The 15291-nt window shown below is 42.2% G+C and overlaps 1 protein-coding gene across 1 annotated transcript; it reads left to right on the forward strand.

The window, feature by feature from the left end:
* The first annotated feature begins 14014 nt into the window (after positions 1 to 14014).
* LOC124299582 (uncharacterized) lies at positions 14015 to 14746 on the forward strand. Its single transcript, XM_046752850.1, has one exon. It carries the CDS (start codon positions 14015 to 14017, stop codon positions 14744 to 14746), a length of 732 nt encoding a protein of 243 aa, XP_046608806.1.
* The last annotated feature ends 545 nt before the right edge of the window (positions 14747 to 15291 follow it).

Genomic DNA, 15291 nt, shown 5'->3' on the forward strand with positions numbered 1-15291 from the left:
GGAAGGAAGATCAGACAACCGTTCCTCTCTCTCCTCAACAACAATAGTGCAACAGGGACAGACACGGCTGTGGGACTTGTCATCTCTTTCTATTTCCTAGACGCTTTGAGTGCAGCCACACCGCCTCTATTTAATACCTCTATGGTAAGAATCAGCCGAAAGTGTAATATCAAAATGGTAGAAGAGAAAAGAACTAGTGTGTCAATATTACCCTTGTTCAATAACGCGTGTTAAATAAAGGCAGCTGGGACTCACTAAGTTCTCCTCTCTCGTTCGCCCACAAACTCCATTTCTTATATCTTGAGTGCCCCAGACCAGGTCTTACTTTCTTTATCTGCCACCCATTATTCAAATCAATTTCTTTTTTTTTTTTTAACGAGAAGCAATGAATGAAACGAGCAATGCTAACGAGCTTGGCGTTATTTCGGTGTCGAAGACGATTTTGTTCGTCCCACTCGTATTCAAATTTGTGGTCGAGTCGGGGAGGTCAGCTTATGCCGCCCGCGACATGATATTTACGTTTTGCTCGCTGTCGGGCGGGTTAGGTAATACGTTCTTTCTGCTAGCTGTCAGTCGAGACGAGCTAAATGCGGTACGATTTATTGTCAATTGTTCGAATAAATGATCGTTTTTGAAAAATTGTAAATTATTAAATCAAAAGAAGTATAAATTACAAGTTCGTCGGGATTTTGATCCCAATGACACTTTTATTTATCCCAGGTATATTCCAATTTGCCGCATTGTCAGCCGGGTAAAGTTACAGAAAGAAACTTCTGCCAGCTGTCAGCCGAGACGATCTAGATGGACCGGGACTGACCGTCGATTGTTCGAATCAATTATCAATTTCAAAAAAGTCGACATTATGAAACAACAAGAAGTGAAAATTACAATTGTGTCGGGATTTCGATTCCGAAAACAATTTTATTAATCCTAGGTATATTCAAATCTGCCGCATTGTCGACTGGGTTAGGTTATGTGTACTCTGTGCTAGCTGTCAGTCGAAGGGAGCTGGATGAACTACGATACCTTGTCGATCATTCAAATTAATTTCAGAAAAGTTCAAATTCACAAAGGAAACGAGTGGAAATATAAGCTGATGGGAGCTTATATCCCAAAAATGCATCGGTCGCTCCTGTGAACATTTACATTCCAGAGTAGTGTATATATGCCGGTTCTAACCCCAAATATGGCGGCGTACCGGCAGGGTATCCCAAGTCCTACCTTACCGCAGTCGGTATGTTACCACCACTATGGTAAGCCTTGCCCACGATATTGTTACCGGCTGAAGCGTTAACATAGATGGCTTTGTCACAAACGCCGCATAACCATGTCAATAATTATTAATATCGCTTTAGAGACGAGGAAGCATAGCTTTAAATTCATAAGTAAATTCATAATTATTCATCTACAAAACAGTTCGTGGCACGACCAAAGCGCAACGGCGTAGTTGACGGTCAGCAACGTCAGCGTCTCCGCGCCCGCCAGATCCCGGGTGTAATTAACACCGGGATGAGGCGAGCGCGAGATCACGCGCTTCAAGGATGACCGTCGCGAGGCGAGCCTTTGTTCCAAAATTGTAAATTCAGCAAAAAACCTCGCTCGCTGCCCGACGCTCTAAGGGGTGTCGGACGAGCGAGCGAAGTCAGTCCCGTTAGAGACTGAGTAAAATCAACATCTACGGAAATCAGGCTCCTTCAGAAGCTATCGCGTGAAGAGTCTATCAGTCTTTACGCATCACCGACGAATAGAGCGAATTTCCTTTAATTCTATACGCCGTCGCCTAAGCATCTCGCGTCGCGACGTCAGCCTTTCAAAGCTAGATATTAAGTTGTTGCAATTTGTGCCACGAACTCTGTAGAGACGTGTAGTAATAAGAATAGTGATAAGTGAGAGTAAAAGAGTGCGAGCTGTTCTTCGAATTTGTAATCAAAGAGTGAGTAGACAAAGGAGTGAATGAGAATATTAGATAAAACATTGTAAGCTTCCGCGTCTCGAATATTCACCTGCTGCTTTCGCTTGCTATTTGCATTTGATCAATTAACGTTGGGGCCCATAATAAATATACCATTACTTAAACACCGAAATCCTCTAATCCATTTTCCAAGGATCGTCCTGTAGAGGGCGATCACCTCCCTACCCACAGAAAAATTAAATATAAACCTCTGCGGAAACCTGGAGGGTTTTGTCGTCGCGTGCGAAACCGCTCCGCACGTGACAGCTTTACCAGTATTTTTGCCCGATTTAACCGACAGACAGTTTGACAATGAATTATTTGCTTGGTCAGATGAGCAGCCATTTTGATTTTTGCTTAGTCGGATGAGCAGCTATTTTGATTATTTGCTTAGTCAGATGAGCAGCCGATTTTATTTGTTTATCGTCAGACAGTTTGGCAATGGGATTTTTTGCTTAGCCGGATGAGCTCCCATTTAAATTTTTTTATCTTCGGATGAGCAAACATATCGATTTTTAGAATTTTTTTTCATTGTTAGATGGTAAACATTTTGCCGACGAAATTGTTATCCCCAATCTTACCGACAGTTGGTGTTACCGGGTGTTACCGCAGGTTTGTCGTATGTAGCGCCCCCTCCATCACATTATCGATCAATCGATATTCCATCGATCGACTCTGCGTGATGTTTCCAATGCTCGCCGTAAGATGGCAACTTTTTTTTTTATCTATTCTATTATGCGGTTGGGGGTGAACGGTTCAAACATTAACGGTTGGATGTTGTGAATGGATCGTCAAATTTTTTTCATGAAATGCAGGTCGAGACCTGTGAGAGGTGGTAGTGGGGGAGAAATAAATCGTTTCAAAGTAGCTGTTGAATGCTTTTTAATATATCTTGAAATTTTTTTCCCACAAAACACCGGGTAGTATTGTCATTCTTTTCACAAAATTCGTGTCGAGACTTATCCGATAGAAAATTGTAGTGGGGGTGGGTGGTATATAAAACGTGAGCTTATTTCAATAGTCACACTGTTCTTATCGCCTCTTCGCGTCGTGAACTGCTCTTACTTGTGAAGAAAATGAACTTTGATTAAAACGCAATGGATCTAACAAGAGTTGACCACGTCAGCCACCTGGAGAACCTGCCAACCAAAATGATGTCGGAACTCGAAATTGGGGGTGTGTATGACGTCACAGGGTTACAACTGGTCAAAAAAAAATTCGGGGTACGTGTTCTGGCGACGATCGATGGAGAATACAATGTCTTCTTACCACCAAGAATCGCGAGGGTTCTACAAGAAGATTCCGGTCAGCTGACTGAAATGTGTAACATGGCCGGGGAAAATCGTCTGCAAATGAAATAACTTGGTGGGTAATTCAACAAGTTTGAATTTTCATGCAGTTATGTGCCGTTAATAAACTATGCGATCCCCTCCACTTCTACAAAATTGATTCGCGAGGGGATAAAAGCGGGTGTGCTGGAGATGGAATAGTCAGTCTTCTACATACCATCTGTCAGTAAAATCGAGCACAACATTCCCACTCCTCAACATGGCGATGATCCTAGACGTCCAATGTTTTATAGGCCATAGCATGAAGTTTGTACCCAAAGAAGTCGCAGTCATCAACGTAATCGGGCAGGGTCTGGGTTACATCATTTTCAGGCTGCCCTATGATTTGGCAAGCTTACCACTAGAATGTAGAGCTACCAATGTATGGTTGACACAATCACCACGGAATATCATGGAATGCGGGCAACAAACCTCACGTGAATGTATCGAAGATTGTGAGAAAAATGGTGGGAAATGCGTGTTACGTATGCATCAAAGGGGCGGAGAAGAAAGCCTGGCTGACGGAGATCGTCGATGCTACAACGAGGGTTATTAATATGGAAGATTTGCACATCAGACCCCCTGCACTGGAAAAATTGAGGTATATGGAAGTGGCACCCTGGCATGACTTAAACCATGGATACTTTCCAGTGAATAACCTCCAGCAAGCAGCAGCGCCAGGCTCAATTTGGTATGGTGACAACCCTGAATACATCCCGGCATACAACTGCGCCCTTTGAAAATGTGCAGCGACTGAGGAGTTGGTATTCGAAGAAGTGTACCTGCTCCCTCGAGAAATTCTTCCGTCTGTACAAAGAATTGGTCGGTTTAAGGGAAATGATGTCCGAGGACATAGCTTTTTTACCAAAAGAATTCATCTACACGTTCGCATCAAACGCCATCGATGATGTGTGGGATAAACTGTCTGAGAATATGAAAATGAATGACAAGATCACCAGTTGCCGCAGATGCATCCAGCATTGTACACCAGAATCCGATGGCGATATAGTAGATGGGCCAAATCCTCTAGTAAAAGACTACCTGGAATGCGACCGTCTGCCTAAAAAATGCTCGCAATATGCACAAAAATACCTGTAGAATTCATTACAATTATATTATAGTTTACACATACAATTAAAATGGAATATTCAATAAAATTATTCACCCATCTGGGAAATAGAATTTATTACAATATATATCCTAGTTTATACATAGAATTAAACATGAATTTATTTACATAAAATTGATACACCTATGTATATATCTTTATAAGTTTTATCTGTTCTGTTCATATAAATTTTTCTGATGGGAAAATGTAAAAATATTATAAATTTTATTTGCTTTGAAATTCACGATGAATAATTGTAAATTTTATTCTTCAATATAATCCTCCTTATCATATACATTCTATAAAGTACTCACAAAAGTAGAAACTTGTTGAAGTCTTCGGGTTTTCCTATAAGACCCTTTTTTTTCACAACTCACTTTGCTAAACGCTTGCTTCCGCACGAGAGATTTCTCAAAATATAAGAGAAGTTTCTAACTGCTGTTCAAATTTGATACGGAAGGAGACACACCCGCCCTCTGACGAGCGAAAACCTGCCAGCCAATCATTCGTGGGGCGTACACCACGTGACATACAGACAAAAATGTAACGCGGGAGGCGATATAAGCTAGGAGAAAATTTTCTCAAAAGCTCACTACCTGCTTTTCGTTTATCGATTTTTCCCATCACATGCCCCACGCTGATTAACGAATCATAAAACCCAAAAACCGTATGTGCACATTCTCGCGCCAAACACTGCTCACTACCTGCTTTTCATTGACCGATTTTTCTCATCACATGTCCCACGCTGATTAACGAGTCATAAGACCCACAAACTGTATGTGCACATACCATCTGGCCAAGAGTTGGCAAGACAAGGTTTTTCTCACGCCAAACACTGCGTACTACCTGCTTTTCGTTGACCGATTTTTTTCTCGATGCATACCCCTCGCTAATATGGTTAGGGGTGTGCAGGCTCGGAGTTGTTCGCTATAAAGAGTCGTGAAACACAAAACATGTATGTACACAAACCATCCGGTAAAGAGTGGGCAAGACAAGATTCTTCTCACGCCAAACACTACCTGCTACCTGCTTTTCGCTTATCGATTTTTCCCATCACATGTCCCCATGCTATTTAAGGTTGGGGTGTGCAGGCTCAGACCTGTTCGCCAAGAAAATTTTTGATTCTTTGATGGCTGGGGTGGTACAAAGCTTGGACCCCCCACCACCACACCCAAATTCTTGCGATCTATCGGCCTATATATAAGCTCAACGCATCCGATGCAGACTCATCAGTCTTACACGATACGTGCAAGTCAAAGTTATACAAAGTTCTGCTTATATCAACGTTGAAGTCATAACCACTGAAACATACTCAGATCTCGTCAAAACGATAGAGAACGCGCACGATTTGTTGGGCGAGCTGCATCCCGAGCAGTAGAATGACAACATCTTCAAGCACCGGATTGGCTTTGGAATGGAAAATCTTCAATTGCTGCGTGATGTTTCCAAGCGTCCGAGAACAAGCATAGGGGCGAAACTGCAAATCCAGCATACAATCACGCTCGTACAATCCTAAATAGCAAAGATTCGGCAACAACTGCGGCAGCGACAGCAGCAGCGGCAGCAGCAGCGCACAGTGGTGATGGGTGCTAATATCGGCAGTCCTGCAGGCGTACAGTGGGACGACGTGGACAGTGCTTTTGCCAACCGGATCCAAACGGGAGTTGTCACAAATCTCGGGCATAAGAATTTGAAATCCTTTTTGGACGACGCACAGCTGATCATCGTTGAGCGATTGAGGCTGGTACTGCGCGAGGAGGGAAATGTGAAGGTTAACCTCACATTATCGTGCAAATTCGAAAACATAAAGCACGAGGGGATTGCGGAAGAAGTTAAAAGCTTCAACATCTTCAACACCGCGATCCTGCCCTCGAGCGATATAGACGGTTGGCTTACACACGCAAGGAACGATCTACTTGTAAAGGTTGAAGATTTCGAACAACGCGATTCTGGGTGGAGCATGATCGAGATCCTCAATACTGCCGTAAACATCAACCGGTACCAGCCTCTTGCCGCGGGGCTTTCGACATTCGTTGAGCTGCCCAAGAATATTCAGCGGAAGAGAGCAGTGGTAAACGTGAAAAACGATGACGAAAGATGTCTTCTCTGGTCCGTCACAGCAGCCCTCCACCCGGTCAACACCCACACCGATAGGACTCACCACTATCGCCGCTATATTTCAGAATTGTACTGCACAGGTATCAAATTCCCTGCTACTCTACATGATGTGAAAAAGCTTGAGAGATTGAATAATTTGCGAATCAACGTATATGGGATAGAATCTGAAACTTTTTCGCATCATGCAAAATCGAATGAAAGCGTCATCGTGCCAATTTATTTGAGGGATCATTTGAGTACCGCGAACATTGACACGATTCATCTTCTGATGGTTGAGAGTAATCCAGAAAATGATATGGCTCGCGAGTTAACATAAAGATTCCACTTTGCTTGAATTGAAGATCTTTCACGATTGCAAACAATTGTCTAATCATGAACACAAAACGTTTTTATTTGACAATTGTTTGTCTCACTTTACCGTGAAACATGCCTACGACAATCATCGACAAGATTGTACTGTGCTAAATAAAGTACGCATGGAATTTCCCGAGTGTAAAGATTTAGCATTTTCCAATTTTCAAAACAAAGGTACCGTCCCGTTTGTCGTATACGCTGATCTCGGAAGTATATTAATCCCTGAACCTGTGGATGAATTTGAAACTCGTAAGACGTGTGAAATTCGAACGCATGTCCCGCACAGTGTAGCGCACTACGTACATTGCGCGTACCATGAGACTTTATCGGAGTTCCACAGTAAACGCGGTGTCGATCACATAGATTCGTTTATGCAACAGCTTAAAGATTTATCAATTCAAGTAGAGTCATGCGTCAAGAACATAATTCCGATGAAATCTCTTACCCAAGTGCAACGCGACAGTCATATGCATTCTAAGACTTGTTATATTTGTAAAAAAGCGTTTACCCCTAAGGAGAAAAAGTGTCACGATCATTGTCACTTCACGGGTAAATATCGTGGTCCTGCTAATAATCGATGTGATTTGAATTTCATAGAGTCGCACACAATTCCAATAGTTTTCCACAATTTTTCCGATTACGATTCTCTCTTTTTAATAAAATACAACTAGGACTAATGAAGGATGAAAATAATGGTAAAATTATGACAGAGCTTGTGGGACTGCGAGCAAAGCTGTACACATTTACTACTATGGGTGAGGATGGGGAAAAATATGACAGTGGCGTAAAAGTGAGTAAGCGTGCCAAGGGTGTGAACAATTTATCGATAAATAGCATCACGTTTGATGACTCTAAGCGCTGTCTGATGGCTGACCAAGAGTTGACTCTTCCACAGTGTTTAATATGCAGTGAAAAACACGAAGTCAGCACAATCGTACAAAGAAATTGGCTCTGAGTTGGCAGGATGACAAGCGGCAATTGATACCTGGGCAGACCGACACCGTACCTTGTGGGTTTGTCGCAGCCCCCCAATAGCTGTAGTATAGAACTGTAGACGTGAAATTGATGTAAATATTTGATGTTTGACATCTCGGATGATCCGCCATCAGGCGGAAACGTTTCACCATCAATACGATATTTAATGGATTTGAAAATGTGAATTCATATACTTAGCAATTGTTTATTTATTTATTTATTATTGTTAATATATCGAGAAATTATTCATATATATTTGTTCACCTCGAGAAAAGTTTTCAGAAAATGAAAAAAAGTTTACGGAAAACTTTTTTCCCATTTGATTAACACGTAAAAAAGTTTTCCAAAAAATAAAATATGTAATAATCGTATGGAAAAATGCAGATTATCATTATTATTATTATTGTTATCATTATTATTATTATTATTACTATTATTTTCATAGTACAGAGTATGGCACATATGCGTACAGAGGAGATAAAATGTGGAAATATTTGTATATTAAAAATCTTTTATTGTAATTTTGCAAATACATACAAATTATACTGTATGTCTGTTTTATTTATCCGAATATTGTGCAAACTATGAAAACCCAACCACTTCACATAGAACAGATTCCCACGTTTGCGTAATACTTTCTCCACTAGGTAGCCGTCAGGGTATTTTACTGTGCTCAGCTCTTCCTCGTAGAAGCCTCCTTCGATGGGATGATCTTGATAATCGGTAAGTTTGTAGGTGAGTGGATTGGTATTTTTCGCCTCAATCAGGGTGAATATTTTAGTCGTCCAATTGGGTGTATGGCCTTTTTCGAATACATTCTTGTACTTGCTGATTCGAACTCGATCACCTACACTGGATGATCCGCGCCCGATCAATTTATTTGATTTGCCGAGGCCTGTACACGCTACGATACAGCTGTTTTTCATTCTCCGTGCTAACATCCACCAGTTTCATCCGAATCGTGCGATGTTTGGTGTTGTTGTAGCACTTCATTGAATCATCCAAAATATTAATCCACTCGTACGATCATTGGAGAGTAAACTGCCCCCACATTTTATTTTTCAATGTTCGATTAGAACGTTCGCATATCAACGCCTTCAAGTTGCTAAATGTCGAATACGTGTTGATATTGTGATGCTTTACGGGGGCTTCGAATTCGCTGTTGTAAAATTCTTTGCCTTGATCAACGTGTAGATGTGCAGGTATACGGCTCTGGATCAGTACAGATTTCATGGCAGCAGTAACATCTTTCACACTCTTGGACCTTATCGGCACCGCCCACGCGTACTTGGAAAATATATCGATGATTGTTAGTAGGTATTTGTATCCCTTGTTGCACGAGCTGTATGCGGTCATATCGACGAGATCAGCTTGCCAGGTCTCATCCAGTCCGCGTACTTCTACGAATCGGCGCGGATAGTTGCGTCGAGCCTGTCTAAGAAGTTCGGCAGCTATTACAGTCTTCATTGTTCTCAACTCTCCAATTTTTCGAATTGTCGTCCAACCACTCTGGTTCCTCAATCAATACTAATTCCCTGCTGGTCTGTCCCAGCGTCGGTGTTGCTTGCTCCACAATATGTTTGATGCGACTTATAGCGTTTCCTGCGATTTTGTTATTTATGCGTACCTGTTTCAACTCCTCGTTGTGATTATGCGCAAAACTCTCAAAATTTGAGTAAAAAGTATTCACAATATCCACAGCTATAGATCGTCAAGCGGTATTGACAACTTTTAGGGAAACGGCATCGTTTTCCATCTGCGAATCAGCGATATTACACAATCGTCTGCTGTCTATATCGTACTGATTGTCGTTGGTGGTTTTTGAATGCAACACCCGGAGGCCCTCGAATGAATTTTTCACCACCACCACCACGCTCAGAGTGTCGTCCTAATATGTCTATGCTAATCACTGGACGGTCACTGAACAAATGATGATTTCATGTTTACACGCCGCTAACAAACGATTCCAGTCTCGCGCAACTCTATAATAATGGAGACTATTTCGTTGGAATGGTTGGTATTGCCTGCAGCCTGTAACGCAATAAGCAGCCGGAGGCGATCTACAATTTCATTCTGATCATCCCAGTAGACGTAGTCAACATCTTGCCCCTCCTTTCGCGCAATCTTATAGTCAGATAAGCCGTTACCTGATTTTTCGGCGAGCCGACGTGTTGTGCGATGAAATTTCTATACTTTGCGCTTTTGAAATCATTTCGAAGGCTTCCATCGGCTTGGTAACGTTTTCGATGCGCATTTGTCGTCGTTACCATTTTTATGTTATTATCCTTGTCTGCGTCATTTACAATCGATGCATCGGGTAATTTTTCGAACAATCAATCAAGTAAGCCAGGTGTTCTCTCATAACTTTTATCTCCCGCATTGAACAGATTATCAATGAAATAGATCGGTGTATCGCCAATCATTATACCGTTTGTCAACTTTCGAACACCGTATGTGGTATCCAAATCCCTCTTTTTGCTTGTGCTGAACATTTTCAAATATTGCGCCGTGGAATCCGTTGTTTTCTTCAACGGCGTACTTGTAGTAGAAATTTCAATAAACTTCAGTGTTTCGTCATTCGCATCCATGAAATTCCCCTCATCCATATCCTTATCCTCCTCATCATCATCATCAGCCCCGGTACTCACGTCATCTTTTTCTTCCTCTTTTTTCATTGTCACATCCGGTAGTTCCGTTTCAATTTCATGTTTAATATGATACTGCTGCTGTCTTGAGATATCAACCTGTCCTTGCAACGGTGTTACTAAAGGCTTGAATACCTCTCCCATAACCTGTTCGGTCGTGTCCTTGTCCAACTTGAGCATCTTATGCTTCCGCCGTATGACATCGGATGCTTTCGATATTTCACTCAATGTATCGCTATGTTTACGAATCTTGGCACTCTCCATGTTGCCGACCCGATTGATGCGATGAAACTGTGCAAGTTTATGTTAGTTTATGCTTATAAAGCAGTCAAACCCCTTCCTATATCGCCCCCCATTGATTTCGCTATCCTTGTCAATTACGGTAAAACTGTAATTGTCATCATTCCACCATGCCGAGCACAAGTCTTTAAATTGCTGATACGTCATGTTTGTGTTCACATGATCGTTGTGGATATGTTTCAGATTCATATCATCCTGCCGAAATAGCACCAATAAGTTTGAATTGTCACGCACTAGGTGTTTTGGAATGCGCGCATACGTTTGACTTAGATAAAAGCTATCGATATCGCGATGCCCGCCCATGCTAAAGTATGCTCTGATATTATCTTGTTTTTCACAGGCCAAATCGTCGAAAATCATAACAGAGTTAGGGCGAGCATCTTCCGGTTTTACAACCTCATCGTTCTCGCGAAACGGGAAATAACCCACTCCCTGCACGGGTTCTAGTAACTTTTGCAAAAATTGATACTTCGGCTGGATGAGAGATTTCGAATGAACGTAGAAATTTTCGAATCACAATCCATTACCGTGGGTGATGAGTTGGAGAAGAGCGTTAGTTTTAACACAATAGGATGACCAGCAAAAAATTGATCTCACAGTATTTGGTAGTAATTTTCTATGTCGTTTTTCTATCTTCTTCTTACCACGTCGAACCGTTTTATCAAAGTTGGCGATAGGTAGCTTATCGGGTTGATCTTGAACTCTCATGAAGCTTCGTTAGCGTGACAACGAGAACTAAGATGACGGTATATAAATTCTTCCTTCTATAGAAGTCACGTTAGTTGTTGCTCGACTATTAGGACGTGCACACGGAAGAAACGCGGTGGTGGTTTGTTAAATAAAATCATCAATCATCTCCCAGTTGAATTGCATGTGCCAGGGTATCAGTACTGCGGACCTGGAACGAAATTGGCCAAGAGGTTGGCTCGTGGAGATTTGGGGATCAATCCTTTGGATGCTGCATGTGAAGACCACGACATTGCATATGCAAAGAATCGCGATATCACAGCGAGAAATCTTGCTGACAAAGCTCTCGCTGAGAAGGCGTGGAATCGCGTCTTGGCCAAGGACGGTAGTGTGGGTAAGAAGGCTGTAGCCTGGGGAGTCACCAACACCATGAAAGCTAAATCTAAACTCGGAATTGGCTTAGCTGCGAAGCGGTCGAAACTTGGAGCGGCTGCGAAGAAGAAATCTAGAACTGGCGGGAAGAGTAAACAGCGGAAGAGAACAGTGAATCTCAAATCCATCATCACAGCAGCAAAGGTCGCCATGCGACTGGGTTATAAAGCCGTCGAGTCGGCGTTGGCGGGTGCTCGTGCGGCTGTGCGTGGGACTGGAAAGAATGTTCGTATGCCTCGCGTTATACCTGTGCCTGATAAAATTGGCGGCATCCTGCCGTTTCTCATTCCAATTCTGGCCGGTCTCAGCGCTACTGGGGCTTTTTCGGGTGGTGCTGCGGGTGGAGCTAAAGCTGTCAACGAAGCTAGTGTCAACAAACATCGGTTAAACGAGACCAAATGGCACAATACAACAATGGTGGCGATTGATTTGGGCAAGGGATTATACCAGCGACCCTATTACAACGGAATGGGTCTGTACTTACGTCCGGAAAAAAAATAATCAAGCTACCACATCGAGCTCTCATCAACATTGATTTACGCAACTATGCTGAGAGTATAAAAATTTCACATTTTCGTGGAGTTTTCATGCGGAATGATCTGCCGGAATCAGGACCGAAGATGCGAGAATCCGCAATTAATAATCTTGACGATAAAAACGGTCCAGGGATGCATTGGGTTGCATACAAGAAAAATAGTGACCATATTGTGTATTTCGATGGTTCCAGTGGTTTGAAACCGCCTAAAGACTTGATGAGGTATCTCGGTGTTGGTAGCATTGAATACAATCATAAGAGAAATCAGGAATACGATACTGTGATTTGCGGCCACTTGTGTCTCAAATTTCTCAGCGAACAACTAGAAAAGACAAGTGTTACATGAGCAAGCATTAGTCATGTAGGAATCGTTGACGTTAACACTGTCAGGCGCATCTTCCGTGCTGGAGGCTCAATATTTCTCCCCAATCGAGTTATCACCAGAGAAGAACTATGTTCTCGGACTCGTCGATTTTCTGACATTCAACTCAATACCCAATATTCATGAGACGTCTAATAAATTTCCCCTGAAACGAGCGGACAACAGCAGAGAGAGCATCACGATACCCACGGAAAGCTATGAAATTGAGGATATTGAAAATTTTCTGCGTAAGGAGCTACCCTCCGACATCACCCTTAGTCTGAAAGCTAACGACAACGAGCTGAACAGTGAAGTCACGTGCAATCATGTGGTGGACTTTAAGCCCAAAGATTCCATCGGCCAATTATTGGGATTTAAGGCGGTTGAGCTAGCACGAAATTTTACTCATAAATCTGAATTACCCGTAGCCATACTGAAGGTTAATACTTCACGCGTTCAGTGTAGCATAACCACAGGGGCGTACATAAGCGAGCGTCGAGCTCATACGATTCACGAATTTTTCCCAACTGTTCCATCGGGATATAAGATTGTCGAAGTGCCTGCCAGCGTCATTTACCTGCCAATCGCCGTACAGTCGATACATCATTTACAGCTGAGAATAGTCGATCAAGACGACGAGCTGATTAATTTTCGCGGCGAAACGGGAAAACACTCAAATAATGGCAATCGTGTTTAAGACCAGAAAGTTGGGCAAAAGTTATAAAAGTCATACGTCATAGTCAAAAATCATCAGTCGCCCGACACGTCTGACAACGTTTACACCGCCTACGAGACTGACACCTCTGCATGTTCGGTTTCTCCGGAGCTTGGGTTTTCGATTACGTGGAAATTCCGGAAAATAAGAATTCGTGTTCGCTGCATCCTGTATGTGTTACCGTAAAAGAAATAATAAGAATACAGAAACCCGTGGTATTCGATGAATCGATTGCGCACACTGAGATTTATGCTAGCCGTTTGCATCATCCACCTTCCAGAACAACGATGAAATCCATATTGTTGTTCAACATCAAGACTCGTGTCTACTGCCCAGGAAAAGCTCTCTACACATCCATGGAAAAATCACAAAGGATAATGGTGTGGCTGCGGTGACGGTTACGAAATTGATCAATATGGTCGTTTTTCATTTGTTTGAGGAAGTTCGCTATGAGTTGAACGGTGTAGAGATTGACCGGAATAAAAATGTTGGCATCACCAGCACTATGAAGGGTTACGTATCCTTGAGTCCAGGCCAGCAATATAGTCTGGAGAATACCGGGTGGTTGAGTGGGGATAACGAACTAACCGATGCCACTGGAAATTTCGATGTTGTTTTACCGGTAAATTATGTGCTAGGCTTCGCCGAGGATTATTGTCGAGTTGTTGTTAATGCTGAACATGAGTTAATCCTCACACGTTCCAACACTAATTTCAATGCCGTGATTCAGGCCTCGAACAAGGAAAACTTCAAAATCACCCTAAATAGAATCGAGTGGTTGTTGCCCTACATCAAACTGGCAGATAAACCGAAAATCCAGCTACTCAACTACATCGCCAAGGATCCGGCCATATCCATGAGTTTTCGTTCTTGGGAAACGTACGTGTATCCGATGCTCCCATCAATAACGCGGCATACATGGTCAGTCAAGACATCGACGCAGCTTGAGAAGCCGAGATATGTCGTTCTAGGATTTCAAACTGCGAGGGGAAACGAGCCGCTAAGAAATGCCAGCGTCTTTGATCATCGTCGGATCAGAGATGTAAAACTCTTTCTAAACTCACAGTGCTATCCCTACGGAAATATGAATTTTGATATATACAATAATCAATACGCCATTCTCTATGCTATGTATGTTTGGTTTCAAATGACCTACTACAACAAAGAAGCTGAACCTTTGCTATCGAATCGTGAATTTATGAATCGAGCTCCCCTTGTCACCATCGATTGCTCCTAGCAGAACGAAACATTGAAAACTGGACCTGTGGACATTCGATTGGAATTTGACTTTATCATTGCGTTCTCACCACACACTTCTGCCTACTGTACGATCCTGCATGACCACATTGTTGAGTATAATCCGATCAGTAATACTGTCAAAAAATTGGTATAAGTCAATTTTGAGATGGGATGTTTAATTTTTATTATTATTATTGTGCGAATAATGAAAATATGTGGAAGGTCATTTGCTCAGATTGAAATATGATGATCTCTTTCCATCATTATTTATAAGCTGAAAACAGAATGTAATTGTTAATAAATAAAATAAACAAATATTCAAAGCATCCGACCGTTATTTTTTGAAACGTTCACCCCCAACCATACGATAACTGAATAAAAAAGTTGCCATCTTGCGGCGAGCATTGAAAACATCACGCAGAGTCGATCGATGGAATATCGATTGATCAATGATGTGATGGAGGGGGCGCCACATATGACAACTTGCGGTAACACCCGGTAACACCAACTGTCGGTAAGATTGGGGATAACAATTCTGTCGGT

This window comes from Neodiprion virginianus, chromosome 3 (genome assembly GCF_021901495.1).
Source record: "Neodiprion virginianus isolate iyNeoVirg1 chromosome 3, iyNeoVirg1.1, whole genome shotgun sequence".
NCBI classification, from domain to species: Eukaryota; Metazoa; Arthropoda; class Insecta; order Hymenoptera; family Diprionidae; genus Neodiprion; species Neodiprion virginianus.

Excerpts from the sequence above, each read along its gene's own strand:
- LOC124299582 (XM_046752850.1), top strand. The coding sequence starts at position 14,015 with ATGAAGGGTTACGTATCCTTGAGTCCAGGCCAGCAATATAGTCTGGAG.